General features: G+C 47.3%; 1 protein-coding gene across 1 annotated transcript in view; it reads right to left on the bottom strand.

The window, feature by feature from the left end:
- The window catches only part of hydin (HYDIN axonemal central pair apparatus protein), a 1,725,340-nt gene that overhangs the window by 505,170 nt on the left and 1,203,699 nt on the right, over window positions 1-16,471 (bottom strand). Inside the window, 2 exon segments of the mRNA XM_070897728.1 lie at window positions 6,080-6,284; window positions 9,323-9,413. Of these exon segments, the coding sequence (XP_070753829.1) occupies window positions 6,080-6,284; window positions 9,323-9,413 (296 nt within the window).

Consider the following 16,471-nt stretch of genomic DNA (forward strand, 5'->3'; position numbering starts at 1 on the left):
CACAGAGACACAGAAAGAGAGTTTAAGAGAAAGAGAGCGAGAGAGGGGAGACTGTCATGTATTCAACGATCATTGTAACCCATATATAAGCTGACCTAAGTTGTACACCTTGAGAACATTGACCAAAAGGGGGTGAACTTGTGGGAGACACTCCTAACCTGGACTTTCAGGTATAAAAGGGGAAGCTCCACCCACCTTCATCACTTGAGTACTAAGGAATAAAGGTAACTGGTCACAGAGTGACCTTCTCTCAAGTATGGGCCTCGTGTGCATTTATACTGTATAGGAAGGACATATCATTGGCGACGAGAAACTGGGATTTAAACCACGCGAGCATGGCACTAGCAGCACAGAAGAGAGGTACTGTGTTGGTGATGATTGGGACGACTTTATTGAGAGACTACAGCAAAGTTTTGTTACTAAGGAATGGTAGGGACAGGATTCGGCCGACAAACACAGGGCTCATCTCCTGACAGTTTGTGGATCCAGAACATATTCCCTGATGAAGGACTTTCTAGCGCAGGAAAAGCCTGCGGACAAGACGTTCGAAGAGCTCAGTAAGTTGATCGGGGAATACCTTAAACTGGCGAGCAGCATGCACATGGCGAGACACCGGTTTTACATGCACCGGCGGCAAGAAAGGCAAAGCGTTCCAGACTTCGTGGCAGACCTCCACCGACTGGCGAGCCTATGTAAGTTCCCAGATGCATGGCGATGCTGCGAGACTTTTTTTATTGAGGGCATTGGGCACGCTGGGGTTTTCAGGAAACTGATTGAGACCAAAGACTTGATCTTGGAAGTGGCGGCTCTGATAGCCCAGACATTTATCTCAGGGAAGGAAGAGACTAGAATGATGTATGACAAAAATCCTGGCTCAAATGCAGCAAACGACCAGGGAGTCAACATTGTTAACGTGGCACACAGTTCTCTCAGCAGACAAGGACAATCGGACATGCCCCAGCATGTAGTCGAACCCAAAGGGGGAATTCAACAGAGACAATGGCTAGCTGAACGGCGATTCATGCCATCGCAATGGACAATACGGCAGTAATGAGACCATCAACACGTGTTAATGATGCGCTTAAGGACAGTTACAGAGACGATCGACTGGTAATGGATATTTTGTTTCCAACAACGGGGCCTCCAGCTCATGCTGGAGATGTGGAGGCAAACACCCAGCCAGAGCTTGCAGGTATCAGCAATATACCTGCAGAAACTGCAACGTCAGCGGTCACTTGGCGTGTATGTGCAGGAAGCCTGCAGCCAAGTTGATGTACGAGGAGGACGGGCCCGATGTAAGCCCGACAAGGCCAAATGAATACTGGGGGAAATCGCTGGAAGCTAAAGTTCAGCGAGTTCATGTGGAGCACATATACAGTTCATATACCATGACGCCACCGATAATGATGAAAGTGCTCCTCAATGGCATCCCAGTATTAATGGAGCTAGACACGGGGGCCAGCCATTCCCGGATGAGTATCAAACTGTTCGAAAGGTTGTGGGTGTCCAAGGCCAGGAGGCTAAAATTATTGCCGATTGACGTACAGCTATGGACATATACAAAGGAGATCATTCCGGTGCTAGGCAGCGCCACGATAGTCATGACCCACAAAGATTCAGAGAAGAGGTTGCCAGTCTGGATTGTCCCGGGGGACGGTCCCGCACTACTGGGGAGCAGTTGGCTTGCTGTCATGAACTGGAAATGGGGCGATGTCAATGCAATTTCTTCTGTGGAGCGGGTATCATGCTCACAGGTTCTGGACAAATTTGACTCATTATTTCAACCCGGAATCGGCACTTTCATGGGGGCCAAGGTAGTGATTCACATAAACCCGGACTCCAGGCCAGTACACCACAAGGCCAGAGCGGTGCCGTACGTGATGCGGGAAAAGATAGAATGCGAATTGGACTACCTGCTGAGGGAAGGCATTATCTCGCCAGTTGAATTCAGTGACTGGGCAAGCCCGATCGTACCGGTGCTGAAGGCGGATGGGTCGGTCAGGATATGTGGCAATTACAAGGCCATCATCAATCGGGTGTCACTCCAAGACCAGTACCCGCTAACGAGAGCGGAGGACCTTATTTGCGACCCTATCCGGTGGCCAACTTTTTTCAAAATTGGACCTGACCTCAGCTTACATGACCCCGGAGCTGGCGACTGAGTCGAAGAAGTTGACCACCATCACGACACACAAGGGGTTGTTTTGAGTATAACAGATGTCCGTTCGGGATTCGTTCGGCCGCCGCAATCTTTCAGCGAAATATGAAAAGCCTCCTGAAATTGATTCCAAGGACGGTGATTTTTCAAGATGACATTCTCATCACGGGTCGCGCTACTGAAGAACACCTCCACAACCTGGAGGAGGTGCTATGCAGACTGGACCGGGTAGGGCTGCGACTGAAAAAGGCAAAGTGCATCTTCTTAGCTCCAGAGGTAGAATTCCTGGGAAGGAGGGTAGCAGCAGACGGGATCAGACCTACTGCGTCCAAAACAGAAGCGATCCAGAGAGCACACAGACACCGTAACATGATGGAGCTGCGTTCGTTCCTGGGGCACCTGAACTATTTTGGTAACTTTCTTCCCAAATTGAGCACGCTGTTAGAGCCGCTACACGTGCTCCTACGCAAAGGTCGCGATTGGGTCTGGGGGGAGAGCCAGGAAAGGGCTTTTGATGGAGCATAACAAATTGCGTGCTCTAACAAACTATGAACATTATATGACCCATGTAAGAAACTTGTTTTAACGTGCAATGCGTTGTCCTATGGGGTCGGGAGTGTGTTGCAGCATGTGAAGGCCAATGGTCAGTTACAGACGGTAGCTTATGCCTCCAGAAGTCTGTCCCAGGCAGAAAGGGGCCACGGGATGGTAGAAAAGGAAGCACTAGCATGTGTATATGCAGTAAAAAAAAATGCACCAGTACCTGTTTGGCAGGAAATTTGAGCTGGAGACAGATCACAAACCCCTAATATCCCTTTTGGCCGACAACAAGGCCATAAATGCGAATGCATCGGCCCGCATACAGAGGTGGGCACTCACGTTAGCCGCCTATGACTACATAATTCGGCACAGACCGGGCACTGAAAACTGCGCCGATGCACTCAGCAGGCTCCCACTAGCCACCACTGAGGGGGAACGGAGCATGATGCTGAGATGGTCATGGCCGTTGAAGCTTTCGAAAGCGAAGGCTCACCTGTCAGATTAAAGTCTGGACAAATAAAGATCCGCTACTGTCTTTAGTTAAGAAATGTGTCCTGAATGGGGACTGGGCAGTCACGTACGGGGCATGCCCTGAGGAATTTAAACCGTTTCATGGGATGAACTCTCGATTCAGGCCGATTGTCTATTGTGGGGAAACTGAGTAGTAATGCCGCATATGGGCAGAGAGGTGTTTATCAGAGAACTTCACAATGAGCACCCGGGCATTGTCATGGTGAAGGCAATTTCCAGGTCACATGTTTGGTGGCCAGGGATAGATGCAGACTTGGAACTTTGTGTTCGCAGATGCAATACGTGTGCTCAGCTGGGCAACACACCCAGGGAAGCCCTCCTTAGCCCCAGGTCCTGGCCCGCCAATCCATGGTCTCGCATCCATGTGGACTACGCAGGTCCTTTCATGGGAAAAATGTTTTTGGTTGTAGTAGACGCCTACTCCAAATGGATTGAGTGTGACATTCTCAATTCAAGCACATCCTCTGCCACAGTAGAAAGTCTACGGGCAATGTTCGCCGCCCATGGTCTACCGGATGTCTTGGTCAGCAACAATGGCCTGTGCTTCACAGGCACTGAATTCCAGGACTTCATGGCAGGCAATGGAATCAACCATGTCAGAACGGCACCGTTCAAGTCGGCCTCAAACGGCCAGGCGGAACGAGCAGTGCAGATAATCAAACAGGAGATGCTCAGAATCCAAGGGGGTTCCCTGAAAAGCCGCTTATCAAGCCTCCTGTTGGCCAATAGATCCCGACCACACTCGCTCACAGGGGTTCCACCTGCAGAGCTGCTAATGAAAAGGATGCTCAAAACCAAGTTATCCCTTATACACCCTATTATGAAAGAAATTGTTGAGAGCAGGCGTCAGTCACAATGTGACTACCATGACAAGAATGCGAGGGCGCAATGTATTGATGTCAATGACCCTGTTTTTGTCCTTAATTACGCTGTAGGGCCCAAATGGCTTGCAGGCACCGTGATTGCCAAAGAGGGGAATAGGGTTTTGGTAGTTAATCTGCCACAAACACGTGGATCAAACTAAAATGAAGTTCAGCAACCCCATAGAAGAAGCAGAGGAAGAGCACGATGTAGAGTTCACTCCATCACAGGTGACCGAACACCGGAAGCAAGTGGAGGAGAGCCCAGTCATTGTGGGCAGTCCGGACAGGCCTGAGGCACCGCAAACAGCAGACACTCAGGCGCCCAACAACCGGAGCCCCAACTCAGGCATTCTACAAGGGAGCGTACACCACCAGAGAGACTAACCTGTGATCCCAATAAGACTTTGGGGGGGAGGTGATGTCATGTATTCAACTGTCATTGTAATCTATGTATAAACTGACCTAAGTTGTACACCTTGAGAACATTGACCACAAGGGGGTGAACTTGTGGGAGACACTCCTAACCTGGATTTTCAGGTATAAAAGGGGAAGCTCCATCCACCTTCATCACTTGAGGTCTTGGTAATAAAGGTAACTGGTCACAGAGTGACCTTCTCTCAAGTATGGGCCTCATGTGCATTTATACTATATAGTAAGGACATATCAGAGAGAGACACAAAGAGAGAGAAGAGACAGAGACACAGGGAGAGAGAGGAGACAGAGATAGAGAGAGAGAGAGGAAACAGAGACAGAGAGAGAGAGAGGAAACAGAGAGAGAGAGAGAGAGAGGAGATAGAGACACAGGGAGAGAGAGGAGACAAGACACAGGGAGAGCGAGGAGACAGAGACACAGGGAGAGAGAGGAGACAGAGACACAAAGAGAGAGAAGAGAAAGAGACACAGAGAGAGAGAAGAGACAGAGAGAGAGAGGAGACAGAGAGGAGACAAGAGACACAGGGAGAGAGAGGAGACAAGAGACACAAAGAGAGAGAGGAGACAGAGACACAGAGAGAGAGACAGACACATGGAGAGAGAGGAGACAGAGACACAGAGAGAGACAGAGACACAGAAAGAGAGGAGACAGAGACGCAGTGAGAGAAGGGACAGAGACACACTTCGTGCAGCCATTCACAAAATGCTAGCTGTAAAGTTTGCAGAGTTTAGAAAGCTATACAACCGCACCTGACTGTCAGACCAGGAATTCTCCAGAATTTCAATCCTTCCACCAGGAATCCACCAATGTCAAGCCTAATATTTTATCTATTAGTTCTGCCAAGTCCCAGGTTTCCACTCCACCGTGATGCCAAATCAAGGCCCCCGCAGTGCTGTCCAAACCCCAGGAGCCCCATCATAGTTCTACCAAAGCCCAGACCCATCCGACAGTGCAGCTGAACCTACACCTGTACTACTAAATACCAGGACCTGGGGGACGGGGACGGGGGGGGGACCTCAATCACAGCACTTACGCCATGATAGCCCTGCACGGAACACAATTTCTGGCCTCGGCAAAGTTCGTGGTGTCAGGGGAAGAAGCCTGTGGGAGCAGGCCTCCCGCTCCGTGTAGCACATCTGTGGCGCTGTGTTTTAAAGGCGCCAAAGAAAATTCATCAATCACTATCTGTGTAACCTCCTGCAGCCCTACAACCTTGAGATTTCCACGCTCCTCCAATTCTGGCCTTTTGTGCATCCCCAATTTCCATCGCTCCACCATTGGCGGCCGTGATTTCAGTTATCTGGGCCCAAGCTCTGGAATTCCCCCTCTAAACCTCCCCAACTCTCTTTCCTCCTTTAAGCTGTTCCTCAAAACCTACCTCTTTGACCAAGCTTCTGTCACCTGTCCTAACATCTCTTTATGTGGCTTAGTGTCATATTTGTGTCTGATTACACTCCTGTGAAGCGCCTTAGGACATCTTACTATGTTAAAGGCGCTGTACAAATGCAAGTTGTTGTTGTAACTTGTAGCTGTGTTTGTTCTCTCTGAACGTACTTGGTCCACAGCATTCGATGATGAGCCTGTATGGAATACCAGCTGGACTGATGGTTGGATCCCGGTCAGTTATGTCGATGCTCAGGACCTCCTCGTGTTTCCCAAGCTGATCTGCGGCAGACTCCACAGTAATGACATGCTGGGCTCCAGGGAGCACAATTCCATAACCGGGGATGACTGTAAATGTTCCAATTGTCAAACGGGCCTGCGGGACAGGCAGAAACAAAAACTGTAAGTTACTGAGAGCTCGTGTGTGCGATTGACCCAGGACAACGGCCCTGAAATTCCGATGTTCCCGGGTCCGTACAAAGTTTCTACGGACCCGGGAAAGCATCGGAAAAGCCGGTTTTCGGCCTGCAATGCGCATACGCTGAAAACCGGCTTTTCCTATCTGTCAAGTTTCTGGCTTGACAGATCATCCGCAGATCGGGAGCGAGGACATTTGTAAGTGTAAATTTCCGATATTTACGCTTACAAATGTCCTCAAAAATCTTGCGCCTGAAAAAGCAGGTGCATAACCCACTTTTACAGGCACAAGTGTTTTTAAAAAACACAAAAACATATAAAAATAAAGTTAGGAAAACATATTTTATCATTAAAAACCCTCCCCACAAAGGTAAGTTTATTTAAAAAAAACTTTTTTTTTAAATCGGGAAAATTTTTATTTTTTAAAGACATTAACAACTTTAATTTAAATGAATGTAATGTATATTTTCTATTTTTTTATTAGTTTTGGGTGTTTGGGGCTGTTTCTCAATCAATGTAATAGGAGTTTAGGACCTTACAGAACTCCTATTATTATGATACTTTACCTGATTGGCTGCCCAGAGCCATGTGACTCAAGCTCCAGGTCTGCGCACGTCCCGACGTGCACGCGCTGCGACTGGCAGTCAGGAGAGGCCTCAGCATCGGAAAGTCAAACGTGGGGTGCAGCTTAAGGTAGGTGCGCATTTTTTCTCTAAAATGCCCGCGGGAAGGACAAAACGAATTTCAGGGCCAATGTTTTAAAAATTAATTTTTCGGATGTAGGTATTTCTGGCAAGGCCAGCATTTATTCCCATCCCTCGCTTTCTTTGAGAAGGTGGTGGTGGTGGTGCTGAGCCACCTTCTTAAACGGCTGCAGTCCGTGTGGTGAAAGTACTCCCACCGTGCAGTTTGGTAGGGAGTTCCAGGAATTGGACCCAGCAACAATAAAGGATCGACGGTATATTTCCACGGTGAGATGGTGTTTGATTTGGAGATAATGGTGTTCCCATGCACCTGCTGCCCTAGTCCGTCTAGGTGGTGGAGGTTGCAGGTTTGGAAGGTGCTGTCGAAGAAGCACTACATTCTACACGAATGTACCACTAAAGTGTAATGCAGGAGGTAGTACCAGTGGCTGATTATGTAAAAAAGCTACATAGCAACATGATGGCAAAGCATCTTAGTGCACTAATGCACAATGCCACACATTGACAGGATGTGGGTTCCAGGTTTTGATGTCATCACGCGGTGATTGATTGAGAGCAGTCAGGAGGCCAGATGTTGCCAATGCTGAGGCAAAGGAATCCAAATGGAGAACCACGCTGAAGTATCATTACACGGCTCCCAGCAGCTGGCTGGACTCCACCACTGACAGAGATTGGCTGCTTGCTTCCTCAGTCAAGGATGTGCAGGATACAATCATTTTCATTCTTTGAAAGGAGTTGAATGACCTGCTAGGGTAATTCCTGCTGTCGTAGAGGGGCTAAATCACCAGAGACTGTCAATTAAAAAAAATCTGTACCCTGGTTTGGTTGATCGTCCCTCCATTCAGCTTCATCATATCATTGACCTGTGACAACCCTCAGTTCATAGCCCAGCAAAGGCACCAGCATTAAAGCAATACAACTAGTGAAACAAATCCCTAGCACTTGTAACATAGCATTAAGGTTGCGGTGGCAGTGTGGTCTCCAACTCCTCTGGAACCTTGTCCAAGCACCTCCTCCTACTCCACTCCCCTTGTCTCTCTTTTAAAATCCACGTTGTCGACCGCTCACCCCACCAATGTTCCCGTTAAGCTGTGCAACTGCGCGGCGCTCTGGAGGTCCCACGCAGGTCGTGCACCGGCTTTTAGATGAGACCAAGTGGCCTGTTTCCATGCTGTAAATTCGATCTAAGGGCCACCTCCTCAACCTTGCCATCTACGATAGCCTTTCTACCCTCATGGTAATTTCCGAACACGTCCAGGTATCCCTCACCACCCACATTTCCCCACTCCTTCACAACGCCACTTCTTTCTGTGTCCCACCCATGGAAAAAACTCTCCCCCAAATCACTTACAATTGTACTTTCAAACTCCCAGACGCCTAGCTTTTGGCCTTTCATTCACTGTAACACTTCTGCAGCCACCAATCTGTTCAACCACTCCCCGATCTCTATCCTTGATGTCCTTGTCTCCTGCAAAACCTTTATTCTCTCCCATTCTCCCTATCTTCAGTCCCTCAAGTCCAATGGCTTCAGATTTCTGTGTATCTGCTGCATGATTGGCTTAGCCATCCATTACCAGAACCGGCTGATCACATCAACATTACTGGGTCTCCTCTGCCCAAACCACCCATTACTCCAGGGTCATCCTGGGGACCAAAGATAACCCTTCAGTGCCAAATGTCTTCATATCCCCCTGTACCCTGCCCCTCCAACAAGTGTGAGGAGCTCATGGAGTTCTTTGTCACTAAGATTGAGACCATCTAGGCAGCTGCTTCCCACCATCACCTTGTCCATCAGACCACACTCCCCCACCAGTGCCCCCACTCAGCTCACTTCTGCCCCAGCCCAAACCCATGTTTTTCTCCATTTTCTCCACCATCTCCCCTTATGCCCTCTCCAAGCTCATCTTGTGAGTGAGATCCACCTCCTGCTCCCATGATCGACCCCGTTCTCCATAAACAGCTCAACACCAAATGTTACTTCTTGGCCCCTGTGCCAGCAGACATTGTAAATGATTCCCTCTCCCAGGCACTGTTCCCCTACCGTTGCTGTTTCATTTACAATGCTGTTTATCTGTAATATCCTGATGTTGTCCCCCCGCACCCAGAAGGTCCACACCAGAAACATTAACTCCTCTGTTCCCTCGACTTTGCCCTGCTGAGCGATTCCTGCATTTTCTGTCTTTGTGCCAGGATCAGGAGCGTTGGCCGTCTGTGGTTCGAAGTGCAGTTGAACAGAACATGCTCTCGTAGTCACCCTTGTAAGTAGATCCTATGCACCAGGTGCCTCACTCACCTGGGGTACTTGCTCTTTCAGTTTCGAAACTCCGTTCGATTTTTCCGAGCTTGTTCTGTCGTGGCCTTTTGCAAGCTTTGAACCGGCAGCCCTATATAACCCAAATAAAACAATGCTACAATATCTGAAAAAGAAGTTAGCAACATATCAAATACTCGTGAAAATACAAGAATAGAATAGAATGATACAGCGCAGAAGGGGGCCATTCCGCCCATCTTACCTGTGACAATTCTTTAGTCAAGCTGTCCAATTAAACCCACTCCCCTGCTCTTTCAGCATAGTTCTGCAATTTTTTTCCCCATTCAAGTATTTATCCAATTCCCTTTTGAAAGTTATTATTGAATCTGCTTCTACTGTCCTTTCAGGCAGTGCTTTCCAGATCACAGCAATTCATTTTGTAAAAAAGAGTTTTCTCATAATTGCCTCTGTTTTTTTTGCTAATTACCTTAAATCTGTGTCCTCTGGTTACTGAGGCATATACCTAGTAGATGGGAGGAAGCTCATGTGGAGCATAATAAACATGGCATGGACCAGTTGGGCCGATAGCCTGTTTCTGCGCTGTACATTCTATGTAATTTGAAACAGTCAGTATCGGGCGGAAATGAGCAATGCATTAAGGCACTTGTCCTCTTCCTCCGTGCTCTGAATGCAACGGCATTTCAAAGAAATATAGAAAATAGGTGCAGGAGTAGGCCATTCGGCCCTTCGAGCCAGTACCACCATTCAATATGATCATGGCTGATCATGCAACTTCAGTACCTCATTCCTGCTTTCTCTCCATACCCCTTGATCCCTTTAGCCGTAAGGGCCACATCTAACTCCTTTTTGAATATATCTAACGAACTGGCCTCAACAACTTTCTGTGGTAGAGAATTCAACAGGTTCACAATTCTCTGAGTGAAGAAGTTTCTCCTCATCTCAGTCCTAAATGGTTTACCTCTTATCCTTAGATTGTGTCCCCTGGTTCTGGACTTCCCCAACATCGGGAACATTCTTCCTGTATCGAACCTGTCCAATCCCATCAGAATTTTATATGTTTCTATGAGATCCCCTCTCATTCTTCTAAATTCCAGTGAATATAAGCTGAGTCAATCCAGTCTTTCTTCATATGTCAGTCCTGCCATCCCGGGAATCAGTCTGGTGAACCTTCGTTGCACTCAGGTCATGACATCCAGGTCTCGTTGCACCTCCCCTTTTCCTAATCTGTCACCATTCAGATAATATTCTGCCTTCCTGTTTTTACCACCAAAGTTGCTAACTTCACATTTATCCACATTATACTGCATCTACCATGCATTTGCCCACTCACCTAACCTGTCCAAGTCACCCTACAGCCTTGTAGCATCCTACTCACAGCTCACACTGCCACCCAGCTTAGTGTCATCTGCAAACTTGAAGATATTACATTCAATTCCTTTGTCTAAATCATTAATATATATTGTAAATAGCTGGGATCCCAGCACTGAACCCTGCGGTACCCCACTAGTCACTGCCTGCCATTCTGAAAAGGACCCGTTTATTCCTGCTCTTTGCTTCCTGTCTGCCAACCAGTTCTCGATCCACGTCAATACATTACCTCCAATACCACGTGCTTTAATTTTGCACACCAATCTCTTGTGTGGGACCTTGTCAAAAGCCTTTTGAAAGTCCAAATACACAACATCCACTGGTTCTCCCTTGTCCACTCTACTAGTTAGATCCTCAAAAAATTCTAGAAGATTTATCAAGCATTTCCTCACTGATTGCTACAAGGCTCCTCAGCGCAATGAGTTTGGGACAGGCTTCTAGTTGGGATGAGTTAATAGCCCTAAGTTGCCCATGATTTGACATTGGACGATGCTAAGTTGACGCCGTGATTTGGAGAGGGCGCAGGAAAGCTGGTGTGGGAACTGGAGATGTGCCATGATGGCACAATAGAGGGCACACTATCTGAGACTGGGGCTGAGGCACCCAGGGTGAAGCATTTCTCTTCGCCGTTATGTAAAGGCATGCTCATTCTTTGTCAATGCGTTTATGATTTTGCTACAAACTAGTGTACAGGAAACTCCCCTTCCCAACTATCCGGGCAAAATAGAGGAACCTTTTCACTACATTTAACTCATCCCTTGGGTCACTAGGCATTTGGATCCTGAGTGCATTATCCCGTCTCCCAACACCAACAACTTATATTGAAGAGGGTTTTCTGCATTTAAAGTGAACAGTAATAAACAGGGGAAAATGGATGGCCGCTGTTCATCGCAAAATAAATGGAAAAACTGAAAAGGAACAATAGTGATAGCTGAACTCTCTCCTATAGTGACAGCTGAACTCTCTCTATAGTGATAGCTGAACTCTCTCTATAGTGATAGCTGAACTGTCTCCAATAGTAATAGCTGAACTGTCTCCGATAGTGACAGCTGAACTGTCTCCGATAGTGACAGCTGAACTGTTTCCCATAGTGAGAGCCGAATTGTCTCCCATAGTGATAGCTGAAATGTCTCCGATAGTGATAGCTGAACTCTCTGCTATAGTGATAGCTGCACTGTCTCCTATAGTGATAGCTGAACTCTCTCCTATAGTGACAGCTGAACACTCTCCTTTTGTGATAGCTGAACACTCTCCTTTTGTGATAGCTGAACACTCTCCTTTCGTGATAGCTGAACACTCTCCTTTCGTGATAGCTGCACTGTCTCCTATAGTGATAGCTGAACTCCTATAGTGACAGCTGAACTCTCTCCTATAGTGATAGCAGAACTCTCTCCTATAGTGATAGTTGAACTGTCTCCTATAGTGATAGCTGAACTCTCTCCTATAATTAATTTAAAATGGGGAACAAAGAAATGGCAGACCAATTGAACCAATACTTCTGTTCTGTCTTCACAAAGGAAGATACAAATAACCTTCCGAATGTACTATGGGACATTGAGAATGAGGATCTGAAAGATATCCTTATTAGGCGGGAAATTGTGTTAGGGAAATTGATGGGATTAAAGGTCGATAAATCCCCGGGTCCTGATAGTCTGCATCCCAGAGTACTTAAGGAAGTGGCCCTAGAAATAGTGGATGCATTGGTGATCATTTTCCAACAATCTATCGCCTCTGGATCGGTTTCTATGGACTGGAGGGTAGCTAATGTAACGCCACTTTTTAAAAAAGGAGGGAGTGAGAAAGCGGGTAACTATTGACCGGTTAGCCTGACATCAGTCATGGGGAAAATGTTGGAATCAATCATTAAGGATGAAGTAGCAGCCCATTTGGAAAGCAGTGACAGGATCGGACCGAGGCAGCATGGATTTATGAAAGGGAAATCATGCTTGACAAATATTCTAGAATTTTTTGAGGATGTAACTAGTAGAGTGGGCAAGGGAGAACCAGTAGATGTGGTGTATTTGGACTTTCAAAAGGTTTTTGACAAGGTCCTGCACAAGAGATTTGTGTACAAAATCAAAGCACATGGTATTGGGGCTAATGTACTGACGTGGATAGAGAACTGGTTGGCAGACAGGAAGCAGAGAGTCGGGATAAACGGGTCCATTTCAGAATGGCAGGCAGTTACTAGTGGGGTGCCGCAGGGCTCAGTGCTGGGACCCCAGCTCTTTCCAACATACATTAACGATTTGGATGAAGGAATAGAGTGTAATATCTCCAAGTTTGCGGATGACACTAAACTGGGTGGCGGTGTGAGCTGTGAGGAGGATACTAAGAAACTGCAGGGTGACTTGGACAGATTAGGTGAGTGGGCAAATACATGGCAGATGCAGTATAATGTGGATAAATGTGAGGTTATCCATTTTGGGGGCAAAAACACGAAGGCAGAATATTATCTGAATGGCGGCAGACTAGAAAAAGGGGACGTGCAACGAGACCTGGGTGTCATGGTTCATCAGTCACTGAAAGTGGGCACACAGGTACAACAGGCGGTAAAGAAGGCAAATGGTATGTTGGCCTTCATAGCTAGGGGATTTGAGTATAGGAGCAGGGAGGTCTTATTGCAGTTGTACAGGGCCTTAGTGAGGCCTCACCTGGAATATTGTGTTCAGTTTTGGTCTCCTAGTCTGAGGATGGATGTTCTTGCTATTGAGGGAGTGCAGCGAAGGTTCACCAGACTGATTCCAGGGATAGCTGGGCTGTCATATGAGGAGAGACTGGATCAACTGGGCCTTTATTCACTGGCATTTAGAAGGATGAGAGGGGATCTCATAGAAACATATAAGATTCTGACGGGACTGGACAGATTAGATGCGGGAAGAATGTTCTCGATGTTGGGGAAGTCCAGAACCAGGGGACATAGTCTTCGGATAAAGGGTAGGCCATTTAGGACTGAGATGAGGAGAAACTTCTTCACTCAGAGAGTTGTTGACCTGTGGAATTCCCTGCCGCAGAGAGTTGTTGATGCCAGTTCATTCGATATATTCAAGAGGGAGTTAGATATGGCTCTTACGGTTAAGGGGATCAAGGGGTATGGAGAGAAAGCAGGAAAGGGGTACTGAAGGAATGATCAGCCATGATCTTATTGAATGGCGGTGCAGGCTCGAAGGGCCGAATGGCCTACTCCTGCACCTATTTTCTTTGTTTCTATAATGATAGCTGAACTCTCTCTTATAGTGATAGCTGAACTGTCTCCTATAGTGATAGCTGAGCTCTCTCTTATAGTGATAGCTGAACTGTCTCCCATACTGATAGCTGAACTCTCTCTATAGTGATAGCTGAACTGTCTCCTATAGTGACAGCTGAACTGTCTCCTATAGTGACAGCTGAACTGTCTCCTATAGTGACAGCTGAACTGTCTCCTATAGTGATAGCTGTACTGTCTCCGATCGTGACAGCTGAACTGTTTCCTATAGTGATAGCTGAACTCTCACCTATAGTGATAGCTGAACTGTCTCCGATAGTGATAGCTGAACTCTCTCCCATAGTGATAGCTGAACTCTCTCCCATAGTGATAGCTGAACTCTCTCCCATAGTGATAGCTGAACTCTCTCCTATAGTGATAGCTGAACAGTCTCCTATAGTGATAGCTGAACTCTCTCCTATAGTGATAGCTGAACTCTCTCCTATAGTGATAGCTGAACTCACTCCGATAGTGATAGCTGAACTGTCTCCTATAGTGATAGCTGAACTCTCTCCTATAGTGATAGCTGAACTCTCTCCTATAGTGATAGCTGAACTCTCTCCTATAGTGATAGCTGAACTCTCTCCCATAGTGATAGCTGAACTCTCTCCATAGTGATAGCTGAACTGTCTCCTATAGTGATAGCTGAACTCTCTCCCATAGTGATAGCTGAACTCTCTCCCATCGTGATAGCTGAACAGTCTCCTATAGTGATAGCTGAACTCTCTCCCATAGTGATAGCCGAACTCTCTCCCATAGCGATAGCTGAACTCTCTCCCATAGCGATAGCTGAACTCTCTCCCATAGTGATAGCTGAACTCTCTCCCATAGCGATAGCTGAACTCTCTCCCATAGCGACAGCCGAACTCTCTCCTATATTGAGCGCTGAACTCTCTCTATAGTGATAGCTAAACTCTCTCCTATAATGATAGCTGAACTGTCTCCTGTACTGATAGCTGAACTCTCTCCTATAGTGATAGCTGAACGCTCTCCTCCAAAAGGCTGTGGTTCCTGGGTTGATTGAAATTTTCAAGACTACGATGGATAAGTTTTTGTTAGGTAAGAGTATGAAGAGATTTGGAACAAATTGGGGTAGATCGAGTTGATGTATAGATCAGCCATGATCTAATTGAATGGCGGAGTAGGCCCCAGGGACTAATTAGCCCCCTCCTGTTCCTATTATATAAATGACAAACTGTCATGTATGTAGACCATGTATACTAACTGTATAGTCACATAAGGTGTGCCACCAGAGGGCACTGCCGTGGGAGACCTGAGGGTCACCTGCATAGGTGTGCAGGGGGCTGTATAAAAGGCTGCCCACCATGCTTGTGCCTCACTCTGGAGTTACAATAAATGGGACTAAGGTCACAACAGCTCAAGTACAACACTGGACCTCGTAGAGTCATTCATAAAAGTATTAAAGACATAACAACTGGCGATGAGATTATGAACTTTCACGCAAAAATGACTAATGTTGGTGCATTAGAAAAGTTCTGAGAGGGTGAAGATTGGGAAGCCTTTATGGAGCGGCTCGACCAATATTTCGCAGAAAACTACCTGGTTGGCGATGATCCGGCCACACTGGCAGATAAGCGCAGAGCTATCCTGTTGACCAGTTGTGGGCCCGCAGTCTACAGCCTCATCAGAGACTTGCTTGCACCAGAGAAAGCAACGACCAAGTCATACGAGAAGCTGAAAGTGCTAATTTGGGACCAACTCAAAACGAAGGAGAGCATCCTCACGGCCAGGCATCGATTTTATACACACCGCAGCCCCAAGGGCCAGGAAATCGCGAAGTACACTGCTGACCTCAGGAGGCTGGCAGGACCGTGTAAATTCGGCGCATCCCTCGTCGATGCGTTGCGGGATATCTTCATAATTGGCATTGGTCATGAGGCCCTTCTTCACAGGCTACTGTTTGCCGAAACCACCGTCACTCTGCAGAAGGCCATCAGCATCAGCCAGGCATTCATGACCTCAAGCTGCAGCTCCAAGCAGATGATGACTCACTCTCAGGACTCAAACCCGGCAAGTACTGTAAATAGAATGGCGCCTTTCACAGGCAGAACTGTTGAACATGAATCTGCCCAGGGCAGAGCGTACAGGCCCCTGAGTCCTTTAACTCAGAGTCCGCCGAGGGGTGCAAACGTAAGTCGAGTAGCACCATGCTGCTGTTGCGGAGGCAGTCACAGGGCTCATTAGTGTGGGTTCAGAGACTATGTGTGCAAAAGCTGCAGCACAAAGGGCCACCTCCAGCGAATGTGCAAAAGAGCTGTGACTCACCACGTGGAAGAGGAGTCAGCAGATGGCTGTGAATCCTGCGCGGTTTATGAGGAGATGGCTAGAGAAGCAGCTCAGTCCCAGGACGAAGTGTATGGAGTTTATACCTGCACCACAGATTGTCCTCCAGTGATAATGGAAGTCGAGATAAATGGCGTTCCAGTCTTTATGGAAGGGGACACGGGGGCGAGTCAGTCTGTAATGAGCCAGGAAGCCTTTGAGAGGCTGTGGAAAGACCAAGCTGAAAGACCCAAGTTGGTCCCGGTTCAGGCAAA

Source organism: Pristiophorus japonicus, chromosome 13 (assembly GCF_044704955.1).
Source record: "Pristiophorus japonicus isolate sPriJap1 chromosome 13, sPriJap1.hap1, whole genome shotgun sequence".
Classification (NCBI taxonomy): domain Eukaryota; kingdom Metazoa; phylum Chordata; class Chondrichthyes; family Pristiophoridae; genus Pristiophorus; species Pristiophorus japonicus.